Here is a 14,976-nt window from a genome sequence, read left to right on the forward strand (position 1 = left end):
AGCAGGACCACATCAAGTAGATGCCAACCTACACCAAGTAGAGTCAAGAGGCTCCCAGCATGGTAATCCACACCGGAGTCCCAAACGGAGAGAAGGCCGTGAGGGAAGTGTGCGCACAACTCATACCACCAAAATTCGCTCTCGTGTGAAGAGTCATGTTTCCTATGCAAAGAATGATAAGGACCTGCAACGTGAAATTGACGGGTTGAAAAGAGAGTTGCGCCACACCAGGCGGGGAAGTTCCCAACCTAGCTCCAAACCATCATCCGAGGAGACGGATGGAGGTAGTTATAGGCGGAGATCCAGAACTCCGCCTAGTGAGACTTTTTCCTATGAAGAGGAGCACAGCCTTCGACATAAGCGCAAAAGTCCGCCTAGCAGGGGCTTGGGGAACAACGCCATGAACAAAGCTTAAGCCAAGTCTCCAAATCACCCTTCACAAGGAATATAGAAGATGCGATTCTTCCTCGGCGATTCCACCAGCCTACATTCACCCTATATGATGGCCAGTCAAACCCAGTAGAACACGTTAGCCATTTTACCCAAAAGATGGCTATCTACTCCAGGGATGAGGCCTTGATGTGCAAGGTCTTTCCATCAAGTTTGGATCCGATGGCGATGAGATGGTTTAACGGTTTAAGGGCCAACTCTATTGAATCCTTCAAAAAGCGTACCCGGGCTTTTGGCGCTCGATTTATCACTTGTAGTAGGGTTCCTCGGCCTTTTGGATCCTTGCTGTCTATGTCCATGCGAGAGGGCGAAACTTTCAAAACTTATTCAAATAGATACTGGGAAATGTTTAATGAAATAGAGGGAGAGCATGATGACGTGGCCATAAGTACTTTCAAGACTGGTCTTCTAGCCAAGCATGATTTAAGGAAATCTCTAACTGGTAAACCTGTTACCAATGTACACCAATTGATGGATAGGATTGACAAGTACAGAAGAGTAGAAGAAGATCAACTTCAGGGAAAAGGAAAAGCTAAGGTAATCCCTCAGAAGAGGAGGGATTTCAAGTCAGACCGTTACAATAGTAACCGACCTCGGAAAGACTTCGTAAGACAATCAGGTTCTGCTAATATCCAGGTAGTTAATGCAGTGTTTCAAGAGCCATTACAGCAGGTATTGGAGAAGATAAAGAATGAGCTCTTTTTTAAATGGCCAAACAAGATGGCAGGAGAGCCTAAGAGACGCAACCCGAACCTTTATTGCCACTATCATCAGGATCATGGGCACACGACGGATGATTGCAAGAATTTATTGGACCATTTGGAGCAGCTGGTCCGAGAGGGGAAATTGAAGCAACTCTTGCATCATTCCAGTGGTAGGGTAGGCCAGGTAGGCTCAGAGATGCGTGAGGACGCTTCTTCAAGACTTCCCCTTGGCACAATAAACGTTATTTTTGCTGCCCCAGGGAGGACTGGATCTTGTCCTTCTAGGGTACTGTCGGTGTTTCAACCTCCGGCCGAGGATCATTGCCAAGCGTCAAAAAGAGCCAGGGTGGACATCCCCCTGATTTTGGGCTTTTCAGATGAGGACAAGGTTGGAACCATACAGCCCCATGATGATGCTCTGGTAGTCACGCTGAGAATTGGTGGGTACGATGTAAAAAGGGTGATGATTGATCAAGGCAGTGCTATTGATATAATGTACCCAGATTTGTATAAGGGGCTAAGATTGAAGCCTGAGGACTTAGCAGCCTATAGTTCCCCTCTGATGAGTTTTGAGGGAAGGATGGTCATTCCAAAAGGACAAATCAGGCTACCTGTGCAGACCGGTATGGATATGGTGGAGGTGGACTTCATTGTTGTAGATGTTTTCTCTCCATACACGGATATTATGGGTAGACCTTGGCTTCATACCCTGGGAGCAGTCTCATCTACTCTACATCATAAAGTGAAGTACCCATCTGAGGGCTAAGTATTAGAGATAATAGGAAGCCAGGTTGCAGCTAGGCAATGCCTGGTAGCGGCTATACAACATCGGCCAGAGGCAGAGACCTCGGCAATCGCCGATAATGGATTATAGTAATTAAAACCCCCAGCATTGCCCTTAGATGGACCAGCCGATGAGGTAAAGTGTGAATATTTGGAGAGGGTAATTGTTGTTGATGATCCGGAAATATTTTTCCAAGTTGGGGCTAAACTGACTTTGCAAGAGAAGGAGCGATTGTTGGAATTTCTCAGAGAAAATGTAGATTTTTTTTCGCATGAAGCCCCAAGTGTAGATCCAAATTTCATTTGTCATCGACTCAACGTGAATCCTTCCGTTATTCTCAAAAGACAGCCACCTCGGCGACCATCAAAAGAGCACGCCGAAACTGTCAGAAGTGAGGTGGCCAAGCTCAAGCAGGCTGGGGCTATCAAAGAAGTTTTTTACCCTTAATGGTTAGCCAATACAGTGGTGGTAAAGAAAGAGACAGGAAAGTGGCGAGTGTGCGTGGACTTCACGGACCTCAATAAGGCTTGTCCTAAGGATCCTTTTCCCATGCCGAAGATAAACCAGTTGGTGGATGCAACTGTTGGTCATCCTCGGATGAGTTTTTTGGATGCCTTTCAAGGATACCACCAAATACCGCTAGCGTTGGATGATCAAGAGAAGACGGCATTTGTCACCCCTATTGGAAACTATCATTATAAAGTGATACACTTTGGTTTGAAAAATGCAGGATCTACCTATCAATGGATGATGACTAAAATGTTCGAACCGCAACTGGGCAGAAACATTGAAGTCTATATCGATGATATGGTAGTGAAGAGTAAAGTGGTGTCCGAGCATGTGGAAGATCTTACGAACATCTTTGGAATATTGAGAAAGCATAAGCTATGTCTGAATGCTTTAAAGTATTCCTTTGGTGTAGGTTCCAAGAGGTTCTTGGGATATATGGTGACTTATAGAGGAATTGAAGTGAACTCAGATCAGATTAAGGCGATCAACGATTTACAAGCACCCCAGAATCCAAAAGAGGTGCAGAAACTGACTGGAATGACTGCTGTTTTGAACCGATTTATCTCTAGATCGGCGGAGAGGTGTCGTTCCTTTTTCCTTCTATTGCATAAGTGGAAAGGATTTGAATGGACCGAGGAGTGTGCTGTGGTGTTTCAGCAGTTGAAGGAGTACCTGTCCAGGCCGCCTATCATGTCTAGTCCTGAGGTGGATGAGGTGCTGTTTGCTTATCTGGCAGTTGCCCCTCATGGAGTTAGTTTTGTCTTAATACGAGAGGACAGCGGCGTCCAAAGACCAGTTTATTACGTAAGTAAGTCCCTTCATGAAGCCGAGGTAAGATACTTATAATTGGAAAAGGCCATCTTAGCGGTGGTCCATGCAACACTCAAACTTCCACATTACTTTCAGGCCCATACCGTGGTTGTCTTAACTCAATTACCTCTCAAGTCCATACTTAGAAGTGCAGATTATACTGGGAGAATTGCTAAGTGGGGCACAATCCTAGGTGCTTTCGACATCAAGTATATGTCTCGCACCTCTGTGAAAGGCCAAGTCCTTACCGATCTAGTAGCTGAGTTCGCTGAGTGTCCAGAAGAAGCTAACATGAAGCAAAGTGACATGGATGAAAAGTCGGTTGGTCTGATCTCCACACAAGGCGGTTCCTCTTGGAGAGTATATGTGGACAGAGCAGCAAACCAACGGGGGGTAGGATTGGGGCTAGTTTTGATATCCCCTGAGGAGATCATCATTGAGAAATCCTCGAGGTTGGGATTCTCGGCTACTAACAACGAAGCAGAATACGAAGCTTTGTTGATGGAAATGAGTATGGTCTAGAAAATGGGTGGAAAGGTAGCAGAATTATTCTCGAATTCAAGATTAGTAGTCGGCCAAGTGAAAGGAGAACTGGAAGCCCGAGATCCAAGAATGCAGGGATATTTGAGTCAAGTTAGGCGTATGCAAACGAAATTTGAATCTTTTGACTTGTCGCATATCCCCCGAGGTGAAAATACCCACGCCAATTCCCTAGCAACCCTTGCCACCTCTTCAACACGGAATTTTCCTCGAGTGATAATCGACGAGAATTTGTATACCCCCACCCAACCAGGAAAGGATGTATGTCAGGTTCATCAAGTCAATCTAGCGCCAAGCTAGATGGATCCCATATTGAAATTCCTCGAAAGTGACATATTGCCCGAAGAGAAAATAGAAGCTGAGAAAATACGAAGGAAAGCTCCTTGGTTTTGGTTATCCGAGGACAAGAAATTATACAAACGGTCCTTTTCTGGGCCGTACCTACTTTGTATACATCCCGAGATGTCAGAGTCACTCCTAGAGGAGCTGCATAAAGGCATTTGTGGAAGTCATACAAGGGGGAGGTCCCTATCACACCGAGCCATTACTCAAGGATATTGGTGGCCAAATATACAGAAGGAAGCGCAGGAGTATGTTAAAAAATGTGACCAGTGTCAAAGGTTCGTCCCAAACATCCACCAGCCTGGAGGAATTCTTAACCCTCTGTCCAACCCTTGGCCTTTTGCTCAATGAGGGCTAGATATTGTCGGCCCTTTTCCTAAAACCTTATGAAACAAAAAATATCTACTGGTCGGCACAGATTATTTTACTAAATGGGTCAAAACTGAACCTTTAGCTAACATCAGAGACTTAGATGTTAAAAGGTTTATCTTGAAGAATATTGTTACGCGATTTGGAACTCCTCGCACTCTTGTCTTGGATAATGGCCTCCAATTTGATAGTAAGGCCTTCAGGCAATACTATTCAAACTTAGGTATAAAGAATAGATATTCCACTTCAGCCTATCCTCAAGGGAATGGGCAAGCTGAAGCTGTTAGCAAAGTAATAGTAAATGGACTTAAGAAGAGACTGGATGATGCAAAAGGAAAATGGGTGGAGGAATTGCCACATGTTCTTTGGACCTATCGAACAACGCCTCGACGATCAACAGGAGAGACTCCTTTTTCCATGACCTATGGAGCCAAGGCCATCATCCTTCTAGAAACTGGATTCCCAATGTTAAGGACTAGTACATTTTCCTCAGATAGTAACGATGGGATGTTGGGAAAAAGTTTAGACTTGATCGAAGAGCGAAGGGAGAATGCAATGGTCCAATTGGGTTACTACTAGCATAAACTTAAGCAAGGTTATGATACTAATGTAAAGTTGAGACTGTTAGCAGTAGGAGATCTGGTGCTGAGGAAAGTTATGGGAACCACCAAGAATCTAGCTTGGGGAAAATTGGGGCCTAATTGGGAAGGGCCTTATCGGATTATTTCAGTAGCCGGAATAGGAGCCTATTATCTGGAAGACCTGGATGAAAAAGCTGTACTCTATCCTTAGAATATAAATAATCTCAAGAGGTATTATTATTAATAAAAGTAATCTAATTTGGGTTTTCTTTTAATTTATGCTGATCATGCATCTTATGTTTCCACATCTAATGGCATCTTTTGAAGTATTAAACAGAAACTAAATTATGTCAGGTCCTCGGACCACAAGCTTAGTGGAAATTAATACCTTATGACATCTTGTGAAGTATTAAACAGAAATTAAGTTATGTCAGGTCCTCGAACCACAAGTTTAGTGGAAATTAATACCCTATAACATCTTTTGAAGTATTAAACAGAAATTAAGTTATGTCAGGTCCTCGGACCACAAGCTTAGTGGAAATTAATACCCTATGACATCTTTTGAAGTATTAAACAAAAACTAAGTTATGTCAGGTTCTCGGACCACAAGTTTAGTGGAAATTAATACCCTATGGCATCTTTTGAAGTATTAAACAGAAACTAAGTTATGTCAGGTCCTCGGACCACAAGCTTAGTGGAAATTAATACCCTATGGCATATTTTGAAGTATTAAACAGAAACTAAGTTATGTCAGGTCCTCGGACCACAAGTTTAGTGGAAATTAATACCCTATGGCATCTTATGAAGTATTAAACAGAAACTAAGTTATGTCAGGTCCTTGGACCATAAGTTTAGTGGAAATTAATACCCTATGACATCTATTAAAGTATTAAACAGAAACTAAGTTATGTTAGGTCCTCGGACCACAAACTTTGTGAAAATTAATACCCTGTGAAATCTATTGGGTCACTAAGTGGGTTCCTTGGAAACTAATACAACCTCTTGCTATTAAAATGCTAGTGCCACTTGGGCTTATGCATTCAGAATAACAAATTCTCAAATATCGTCCTAAGATCACAGGATTTTTAATTATCTGTTGAAGATATAAACCCCAATAAGCCTATGAACATCATCTAATGTACAACTGAAGTATTGTAGACCCAACTTTATCCAATTTTTGAACATTCCCTTAAGTTTCAATTGATTAGAAAGAATACATATGTATCCAAAATGTCTCTCTGAGACCTCATAGTATTAATGTTTATCACCCATTTTTAATCGCCAATTGTTAATGTTTATAAGTTATTTTTTCTCTTGCAAACGAAAGATAGTCAAAATGAATCCATTTAGGTTAAGATAACACAGTGAACAAGTACAAAAATAAAATAAAACGGCAATAACAATAAGCAAATAGACATAAATATCCTTACAAAAGTCCTAATCAAATTATAAAATAGGTCCTATTTTTTCAATTTAATTTGGAGCTTGGGAGCTTGGTTAGCTGATTTATCTGCCTCCGAGGTAGTGACTCCCTCTTTGTCCTTAGTAGCTCCCCCAACTGACATGACTGTGGAAGCCAAATCCTGTTGAAAGCCTTGAGAGGCTACCTCTGCCTCAGAAGCTACTACAGTCTTGTCCAAGGAGGCTTCTGGAAGGGCATCAGTCTCTTTAGCTGGTTCTGGTTGGCCAAGAGGAGGAAGATTTTGAGGCAAAACCTCCCGATTAGGATTAGTGGTTGAGGGAGTGTCTTCAGCTTGACTGGATGGAGGAGCCGAGGTGCGGATTGCTGTAGGGTAGAACACATTCTCTGCCTTCCTTAACTCGAATGAAGCCTCAACCCCAGCTCGGTTAAGGGCTTCATCCCAAGTTTGGGCGCAGTAAATGCAGCACACCATTGGCACCTCTGCCCTTAGTGTCTCCTCCGTCTCAGCCACCCCGATTTCGTAGCCTTTCTGTTCGGCCTCATTCGTTGCCTGTTCAGCCTCGGCCTTTGCCCTCTCAACTTCCTCCCTAGACTTTTCAGCTTGCTCCCTTAACTTTTGGGTTTCCTCCAGGTGCTTTTTAAGAACTGCCACTTGCTCCCGAGCAGCCTTCAATTCCTCATTTGCTTCGCGCAAACTCTTTCTCTGGTCCTCAGCTTGCTTTTGGAAGCCTTCTAAGGCCGAGTTAGCGCTTTTGCGAGCTTGCTCCTCGACGACTAATTTTTTCTTTGTTTTCGCCAAGTCTTGCTCGGAAATTGTCAAAGTTTGTACAGCCGACGCCCGTTTCTTCCTTTCATCGTCTAGCTGATTGTAGAAGTTATTGAGCATCTCATCCAGCCTAAAAGTGTTTTGGATAACTTAAAAGGAAGAAATTAACACTGTAGTCAGTAAAGGGTACACATCAGTGAGTAATGATTGCAAAAGGAAAAAGAAAAGAGTTAGCACTAAACCATTCCCAAATATCTTTTATTGTTGAGGATGAGTTCATTTTTCCTTACATTCTTTATTTCGGCCATGTCCTTTGGGAGTAACAAAGCCTCCTCAATAGCCGAGGCTATGTGGCACCCAACGCCGCCGTTGAAGTCCCTAATAGATGCATCATCTCGTAGGGACTCCCCACCATGCATGGGTGCTGGCAGCCATGCTTGTGGCTCAGAAGGTTGAATGTCAGACCTCTCCTGGCCTCACTGAGGAGGATGGCTAGTCTTCTGCTGCTTTGCAGCTCGTTGGGCATCTTTTTCGCGGGTCGGACGGGACTTGCTAGCATCCACCACGTCTTTCCCTTTCTGCGCCCTACGCCTTTTCAATTCGACAGCATCAGCTCTAACTGGCTGGGGAGGTTGATGAGAAGGTTGATGAGGAGCAGGAGGAGGAGACCTGGTGGGAAAAGAAGGAATCTGGGATTGCGTTGATTTTCCTAGCACATTCTTCCTAGGCTGATTCTCTATCAACTCCATTAGACTTTTCTAGGGCTTCCTTCGTATTCCCATCTCGCCAAGATCTTCCTCGGAGCGTATAGGTTGATCAAAAATCCCAAAGTCGTCCGAGGAGTCTAATAGTTCTACAACTTCTTCTTATTCTTCCTCTCCTTCTTCTTCTTCCTTTTCCTCTTTCTCTTCTATTTTCTCTTCCCTGAGGACAGGCTGGGATGAAGAGGCTCCTGTTGAAATGGTAGCCACAAAAAGGGGCTTAGTGCGGGAGGTGTCCTTAGGAAGTGGAATACCTTCTGGAACAACGAACCCCTTGTAGGCAACGCTAATACGATGAAGCCGAGGATCGCAGGCTCTGATTACGCACTTCGGCACTTGGAAAGCAAACGAGAGGGGGGTGTATCCGAGGATTAAATGGGCCGCCCAGAGTTGGCCGTCAGCTTCGTTCACATATATCTCGGCTTTCAATACCCTGTCCAAACTCGCTTTGTTGACTAAACTAAGTTTGGGCTTGGTAGAACGTCTATCTGCAGAATCATTGAATTGAAATGAAGCATCATTAAAGATAAGAGTACTAAGACTCAAAAAAAAAAAAAAAAGGGAAAATATGTATGTATAAACCGAACATTATGAATCTATGACTACATTCTCACCTAGTTCTCCTTCCTCCATGGGGCATGGCAGACCATCATGCCATTCCCCAGAAAAGATAAGGAAATCCTCCTTTAAGTTCTTGTTTGAAGTGGGAAGGCATTGAATTAGTCTCACCGCGGGATAACTCGACTTGAGATAGTATCCCTGCCCCTTCAAATGGTGGAGGTTGTACACCCAATTCACGTCATGATGGGTCAAGTTTAGGTCCATTCTCTCATTCAAGGCTTTTATACTTCTCAAGACTCTAAACATGTTTGGGGCACACTGAGTTGGGGATAACCTAAAGAACCTAAGGTAGTTCCTAGTGATAGTACCCATGGGGATGGTCATCCCGCCTTCTATGAAGGCAATCATGGGAATAACCACTTCCCCTGTCCTTCTAGCACCGGCCCATTCCCCCTGGGTTGCATACCTCACACCCACTATCGAGGGAATCCTATACTTAGCGCGGAAACTCCTCATACCCTCCTCGGACTCAACCAGACATCGAAACTTACCCTCTTTCCCCATTTTCCTAAAGGGTTTCGTAGAGAAATTAACGAGTTTAAGATGAAAGCTATAAAGATTTTAAGAAGACTTACAGGTTTGAAAGAGGGTCCTCGGACAAGATTTTAGTATTTGTAGATGCCTAGGAAAACGACGAAAAAGGAGAAAGACAGGTTCAGTGTATGAGCTCTAGAATTGTGTGATTGCTGAAGGTAAGAGAGAGAATTGATTTGAAAATTCCTTTATAGTCGTGCAGAAGTTATGAGCGAGAAAGTTCCTGCTCGCAAAACGAGACAGACCCCCCACCGTTCGATTTACATCTTATCGTTGAACGTGGGAGACAGGGGCGTCGCCAAAATTTAATGCTGCCGTGCTCGGGACGCTGAAGCGTCAAGAGCATGCCCAAAACGTAAAAAGATATGAACTTATGACATCAAAATCAGTCTTTTCTCCCGAGGAGTCGAAAAGCAAGATTTTGAGGGGCTATTGTGAGGGCCGGTTAATCAATAATTATTAAAACCGAGCTAACTGGGCCTGTGGCCCATCCGAGGACGTAAAACCGTCCGAGGAGGCCCATATAAGGTTATAAGAGGAACCAAATGAAAAGAGGAGTAGATATCACATGAGATGGATCCAGTATTCGTTCGAGGACAAAATCTTTCTCGAGAATATGTGTCCGAGGACGACCTGAACGCCATATTGTTACAAACACACTTCAGAGCTACATTACCACTAAAGGTGGGACATGGGACCAAGGGTAAGAAAGAAAAGATAAACAAATATCTTGAACAACTGCTGTCTCCGCATTAATTGTCTCTCAACCAACTCTCTGGCCACATTAATGTGGAAGTGATGCCTAAACAGTGATGAAGCAGCCTTACAGCTGCTAGTTGAGGTTCCAGGAAGTGTTGGATGGGATAGAAAGAGATCCCCCAAATCCAACCTACACGTGTGTGGTGAAGATGACACCAAGAGGGCAGTATATAACATGGAAGAATGCATTGAGAGAGAGGGATCGGAACTTCTAAACAATTGATGCCTAGAAGAAAATCTCATGAAATAAAGAACTTAGCTTGCTTCAATGATAAATTGATCGTGATATTTATGTTAATTCATCTAGAAACGTTAAGTTTAATCGTTTTTCTTTTGAAGTTAATCTAGTTCTTTGACATCCACGCTCTACAAATTTATTGTTTGGGCCTTTAGCATTCGAACCCAATACGAGTTTGGGATCGTTACAAATTGAGTCCTTACATGTTTAAAATATATTATATATTTAATAATTTTTAAAAAAAAAAAACTAGTTGTAGAGCACTTCTTTGGTTCCTACTATCATATATAATATAAAATCCTATTAGTTCTTTTAATATATATTTAAATATATTATATAATTAATAAAAAAATTTAATTTTAGATATATTTTGTTTATAACTGAATTAGAAACTCATGTATATTTTGTTTATAAGTGAATTAGGATACTAGTTCATTTATATTTTGTTTATCAACTCAATTGGATACTTAAACATATTTTATTTACAACTAAGTTGGAATATTAGTTTATATATTAATGTATATTTTGTTTATCAACTCAGGTGGCAAATGTGATATATTTTTTTGCTCAATTTAATAATAATAGTAATAAAAAAAATTGACCAACCCATAGGTTCAACCCGACCCAACCCAATGTGGGTTGGGTTGGACTTATGTGATGGGTTGGGTTGGGATGAATTTTTTTTGACCCACCATGGTGGGTTGGATCAAAAAATCCCCTCAACCCAACCATGCACACCCCTATTAAAAACTTTTATTCTACTGGTTTGCTGGTGGAACACATTTAACTTTTTATCTTTAGAAAAAGTAGAATGGTCCCATAAAATTTTGCAAAAACTACTTCAATTTGAAACTGAATAAAACTTTTGGTCTTTAAATGGAGAACATAATGTTTCAAGAAGACTTTTTGTTGACCATACTTCTAGATTTTCTTACCCGGTTATTGTCTTGTAGTAAAGTGATTAGATATTATATTCTCCAATGTTAAAAAAATAAATGTCATGGGATGATTTCATTGTGCCATAACAGGTTGATAATTTGCGCAAGCATGTTCATGCATGTGGACTTTCCAAAAGAATTGATTTAGTTGTCGTTTCCCCTTTGTTAAGGTAAACTTACTGTCTCCAATTTTGTTGCCTCCGTATTTAGAAATTTTCGGTCATCCTCCTATTTGATTAATGCTGTGTAAGTGGTGCAAACTGACTGCTCTAGCATTATTTGTTGATGTGAGAGCTATTTCAGCTGTTATGATTAGGTCTAGGTCTAGGTCTAGGATATTCTTGCTTTAGTCGCTCAAACGAGAACCTATACATGACTGAAATGAGTGTGGCTGGTCTCTGAAGTCAAAAGGTTGGGGGGAAAGTTGAAAACTTTACATCATATAAACCTTAGCATGATTGTTGAATACCATTTGAAGATTCTACCACAAATGATTGAAAGGGGATATAACCAATCGTGTTAATTAACTTAATTTTCTACTTCTTTATTCCCTGAGGGCATTTTTTTTAGAAGTCTTTACATGTTGATCTCAAACAACTTTGACTCTACATGTTTAATGTCAGAAATTTGTACTATAAGTCATGACCAACAATGACTGCATTGTAGGGCCATGCAAACAGCAGTTGGAGTCTTTGGTGGTGAAGCCTACACAGATGGCATAAATGTACCTCCTCTAATGGCGGCAAATACAGGGAAAAGTGGCCGTCCTGCAATTTCAAGTCTAAATAGCCCACCATTTGTAGCAGTAGAGCTTTGCCGAGAACGTTTGGTATGTCATATACATATAATAGATATTGTATGGGCATTTTTCTTCATTTATATGACATGCAAGTATGAAAAGCTATTATTGCATTTGTGACATCTCTCTTTGCACTTGATCCAATTACTCATAAAGAAACGAGTGAAAATTTTCACAAATGCATCCATCCCACTTTTCTCTCCTTTTCATTAGTTAAGACTTGGAGTTGTCTTATAAAAAAAAATTAGTTACTGGTTGTCATTTGAATTCATGTGAGTTTGTTTTTTACTACAGGGAGTTCATCCATGTGATAAGAGACGAAGCATTACTGAATATCGTCCTCTCTTTCCTGCAGTTGATTTTTCTCAGGCAAGTAATCTGTCATTATTGGTGCTTTATATCAGGAACAAGTGGCTTTGATAGTCATTTTTCGTGTGATTATTGATTTGTTTGTTAGTCTTCAACCCAATTCTGTTTTGGAATTTAATCTTGTTTCAATTTTTGTTCAGATAGAAAATGACGATGACATCTTGTGGACGCCTGACATTAGAGAGCGGAATGAAGAAGTTGCTGCAAGGGGACAGAAGTTTTTGAAATGGTGGTTGCCAATTTTACTTTTTTTCCCTCTTGCTAAGAAACTGATTATTCTTTTAACCAACATAACAATTAACAAAGGAATGAAATTTCTATGAACAAAATAAGAATTCAATTTCTTTAATTTCAGAATTGCTCATCCATCAAAAGCTAAATGTGTAGTTGTTTCACCTCTGCATCTCAGAATATACTTTAGTATACTGTTTGATAGTGGCTAGCCTTGGGGTTTTCAAACACCATGCCTTGATTTTAAAGAGTTGTTGGGGTACTACTTATAAATAATAATAAAAAATCTTAAAAAGTGTTTTTTGTATTTTAAAATTATGCATAAAAAATGAGTTTATAGATCAAATAGGAAATAACATCTAATTGGGACGAAATTTGGCATATGCGTTAAGAATATAGGGAATATGTAGTCCTATGATGAGTTTTTCAAAATACTAATTCAATAAATTAATTATTAAGTGAAATAACATTGGTCAAAGTTACACTAGGTGTAAATTGATCCTGACACTTTATATATATATATATATATATATATATATATATATATATATATATATATATATATATATATATATCTCTCAAATTAGCTAGCATATAGTTGTCCCAACTAAAGGAGATCATTTCATTGAGTCTTACATGCATCCAAGGTCACCTCCTTTTATAAGCCACCAAGCTCTAGCTCAAATGACACTTCCCTTGTAATGGTAAGATGGAGGGTGAAATTGTGGATTTATAACTGATCAGTTGCATATCTTACCAATTAAAAATAATAAATAAATAGTGATTTGTTTGTGTTCTGTAATGAGTTCAATATGTAATACATATTAGCGTGTTGCATGCATTTGAAGCACTGTTTTCAGACTTAGATCGGACCGAGAGGTCGGACTGTGAAAACCAGGAACTTGATTGAAATATGGTTTTTTAAGCATAGAGAACTAAACATATGTGGCAATTCCATGAACTCCTAAAACCGGGGTTGGACTACACGGTTCATGCAAAACCGGTGGCAAGAACCATGTGGTCCAACCCCTTAGCAATTTTTTTTTTTTTTGTTATTTTATAAAAACAACTTAACACAATTTTATTCTACTTAATTAAATTATCCATCTCTTACAAGGAATAAAAAAAAAATTATAATTAAAATCCTTCAAAGATATTCAACTTTACTTCAAAAATTAATCATAAATTTTAATGTTTTCATGGTTATTATTTTATTTTATTAACTTTCTTATTTAATTATTAAATATATGCTTGAAAATCATATTTTGCTAGTTTTATAAATTTAATATCTATATTTAGGCTTTAATTAATTATGACATCATTATGGTTCGACCCTGATTCAACCTTGATTTGACCTCAAAAACTTTGAACCTCTCCCTTTTACGATTTAATGAACGGTCTGGGTTTCAAAACCATGATCTGAAGCCCCTAATTTTTTTTAAACAATAAAAATAGTATTAGTGTTTTCAGATGTATGGGAAATTTTTTGGCAAAGTTTCTTGTTGTGGCATATAGAATGGATTAGTCGTTCTTATAAAGAAGTTTAATAAGAATGCTCTCAGTTATTGATTGTGATGACCATTTTTTTTTTTTTTTTTTTGATAAGTAATAAAGATGTATATTCAAGAACGATATCTCATGCAGAAAGTCATAAGGCGGAGATAAAAATAAAAAAATAAAATTACAGAGAAAGAAGATCAATGTTTTCCACATGATTCATTTATATCTTTTTCACCTTCTTTTCCTGGTTGAATATGAATTGTAAACATTTGGAATGCTTTGGCTATTATCTGGTTGCAAGTGTGGTCATAACAGTGCCACAAATTATTTCTTACTTTTTCCCACTTTTCAACTGGTCCAGGTTGTGGACACGTAAAGAGAAGGAGATTGCAATTGTCAGCCACCATAGATTCTTGTCTCATACCCTAAGTGCTTTTGGAAATGATTGTCATCCATCTGTGAAGAGTGAAATATGCACGGAGTAAGAATTATAATGATTTATATTTTTCACTTGCAACTAGACACATGAGCAGGTTCTCAGATTCTAAATTAAAAGAACTAAGTACATGCTATCAGATGATGAGCTTGTTGCTTAATTTGCAATCTTGCTATTAGAAATGCTTTCTTTTGAACTTTTTATTGGTAATCTCTTATTAACTTGAAAGTAAACGCACGGTCAGTAAACACATGATCAGGTTTCTTAGATTCTAAATTAAAAGAACTAAGTACGTGCTATCAGATGAAGAGCTTCTTGCTTAATTTGCAATCTCGCTATTAGACATACTTTCTTTTGAACTTTTTTATTGGCAATCTCTTATTAACTTTAAAAATAAAATAAAAATGTTTTTAAATCTGCTGGGTGAGTGAGAGACTTTTATCTATTTGTTTGTTTATTTATTTTATTTTCTTGTACCAATTCTCTATTCTGATGAGACATCCTCATGGCA

The 14,976-nt window shown here is 39.6% G+C and overlaps 1 protein-coding gene across 2 annotated transcripts in view; it reads left to right on the plus strand.

The window, feature by feature from the left end:
- Window positions 1–14,976, plus strand: part of LOC126709516 (phosphoglycerate mutase-like protein 1) — a 79,477-nt gene that overhangs the window by 63,850 nt on the left and 651 nt on the right. For both annotated transcript variants that reach the window (XM_050409788.1, XM_050409790.1), the window contains exons 4-8: window positions 11,221–11,300; window positions 11,797–11,959; window positions 12,224–12,302; window positions 12,443–12,527; window positions 14,391–14,510. In XM_050409788.1, the coding sequence (XP_050265745.1) occupies window positions 11,221–11,300; window positions 11,797–11,959; window positions 12,224–12,302; window positions 12,443–12,527; window positions 14,391–14,510 (527 nt within the window). The remainder of the gene's footprint in view (window positions 1–11,220; window positions 11,301–11,796; window positions 11,960–12,223; window positions 12,303–12,442; window positions 12,528–14,390; window positions 14,511–14,976) is intronic.

This window comes from Quercus robur, chromosome 12, assembly GCF_932294415.1.
Source record: "Quercus robur chromosome 12, dhQueRobu3.1, whole genome shotgun sequence".
Taxonomy (NCBI): Eukaryota; Viridiplantae; Streptophyta; class Magnoliopsida; order Fagales; family Fagaceae; genus Quercus; species Quercus robur.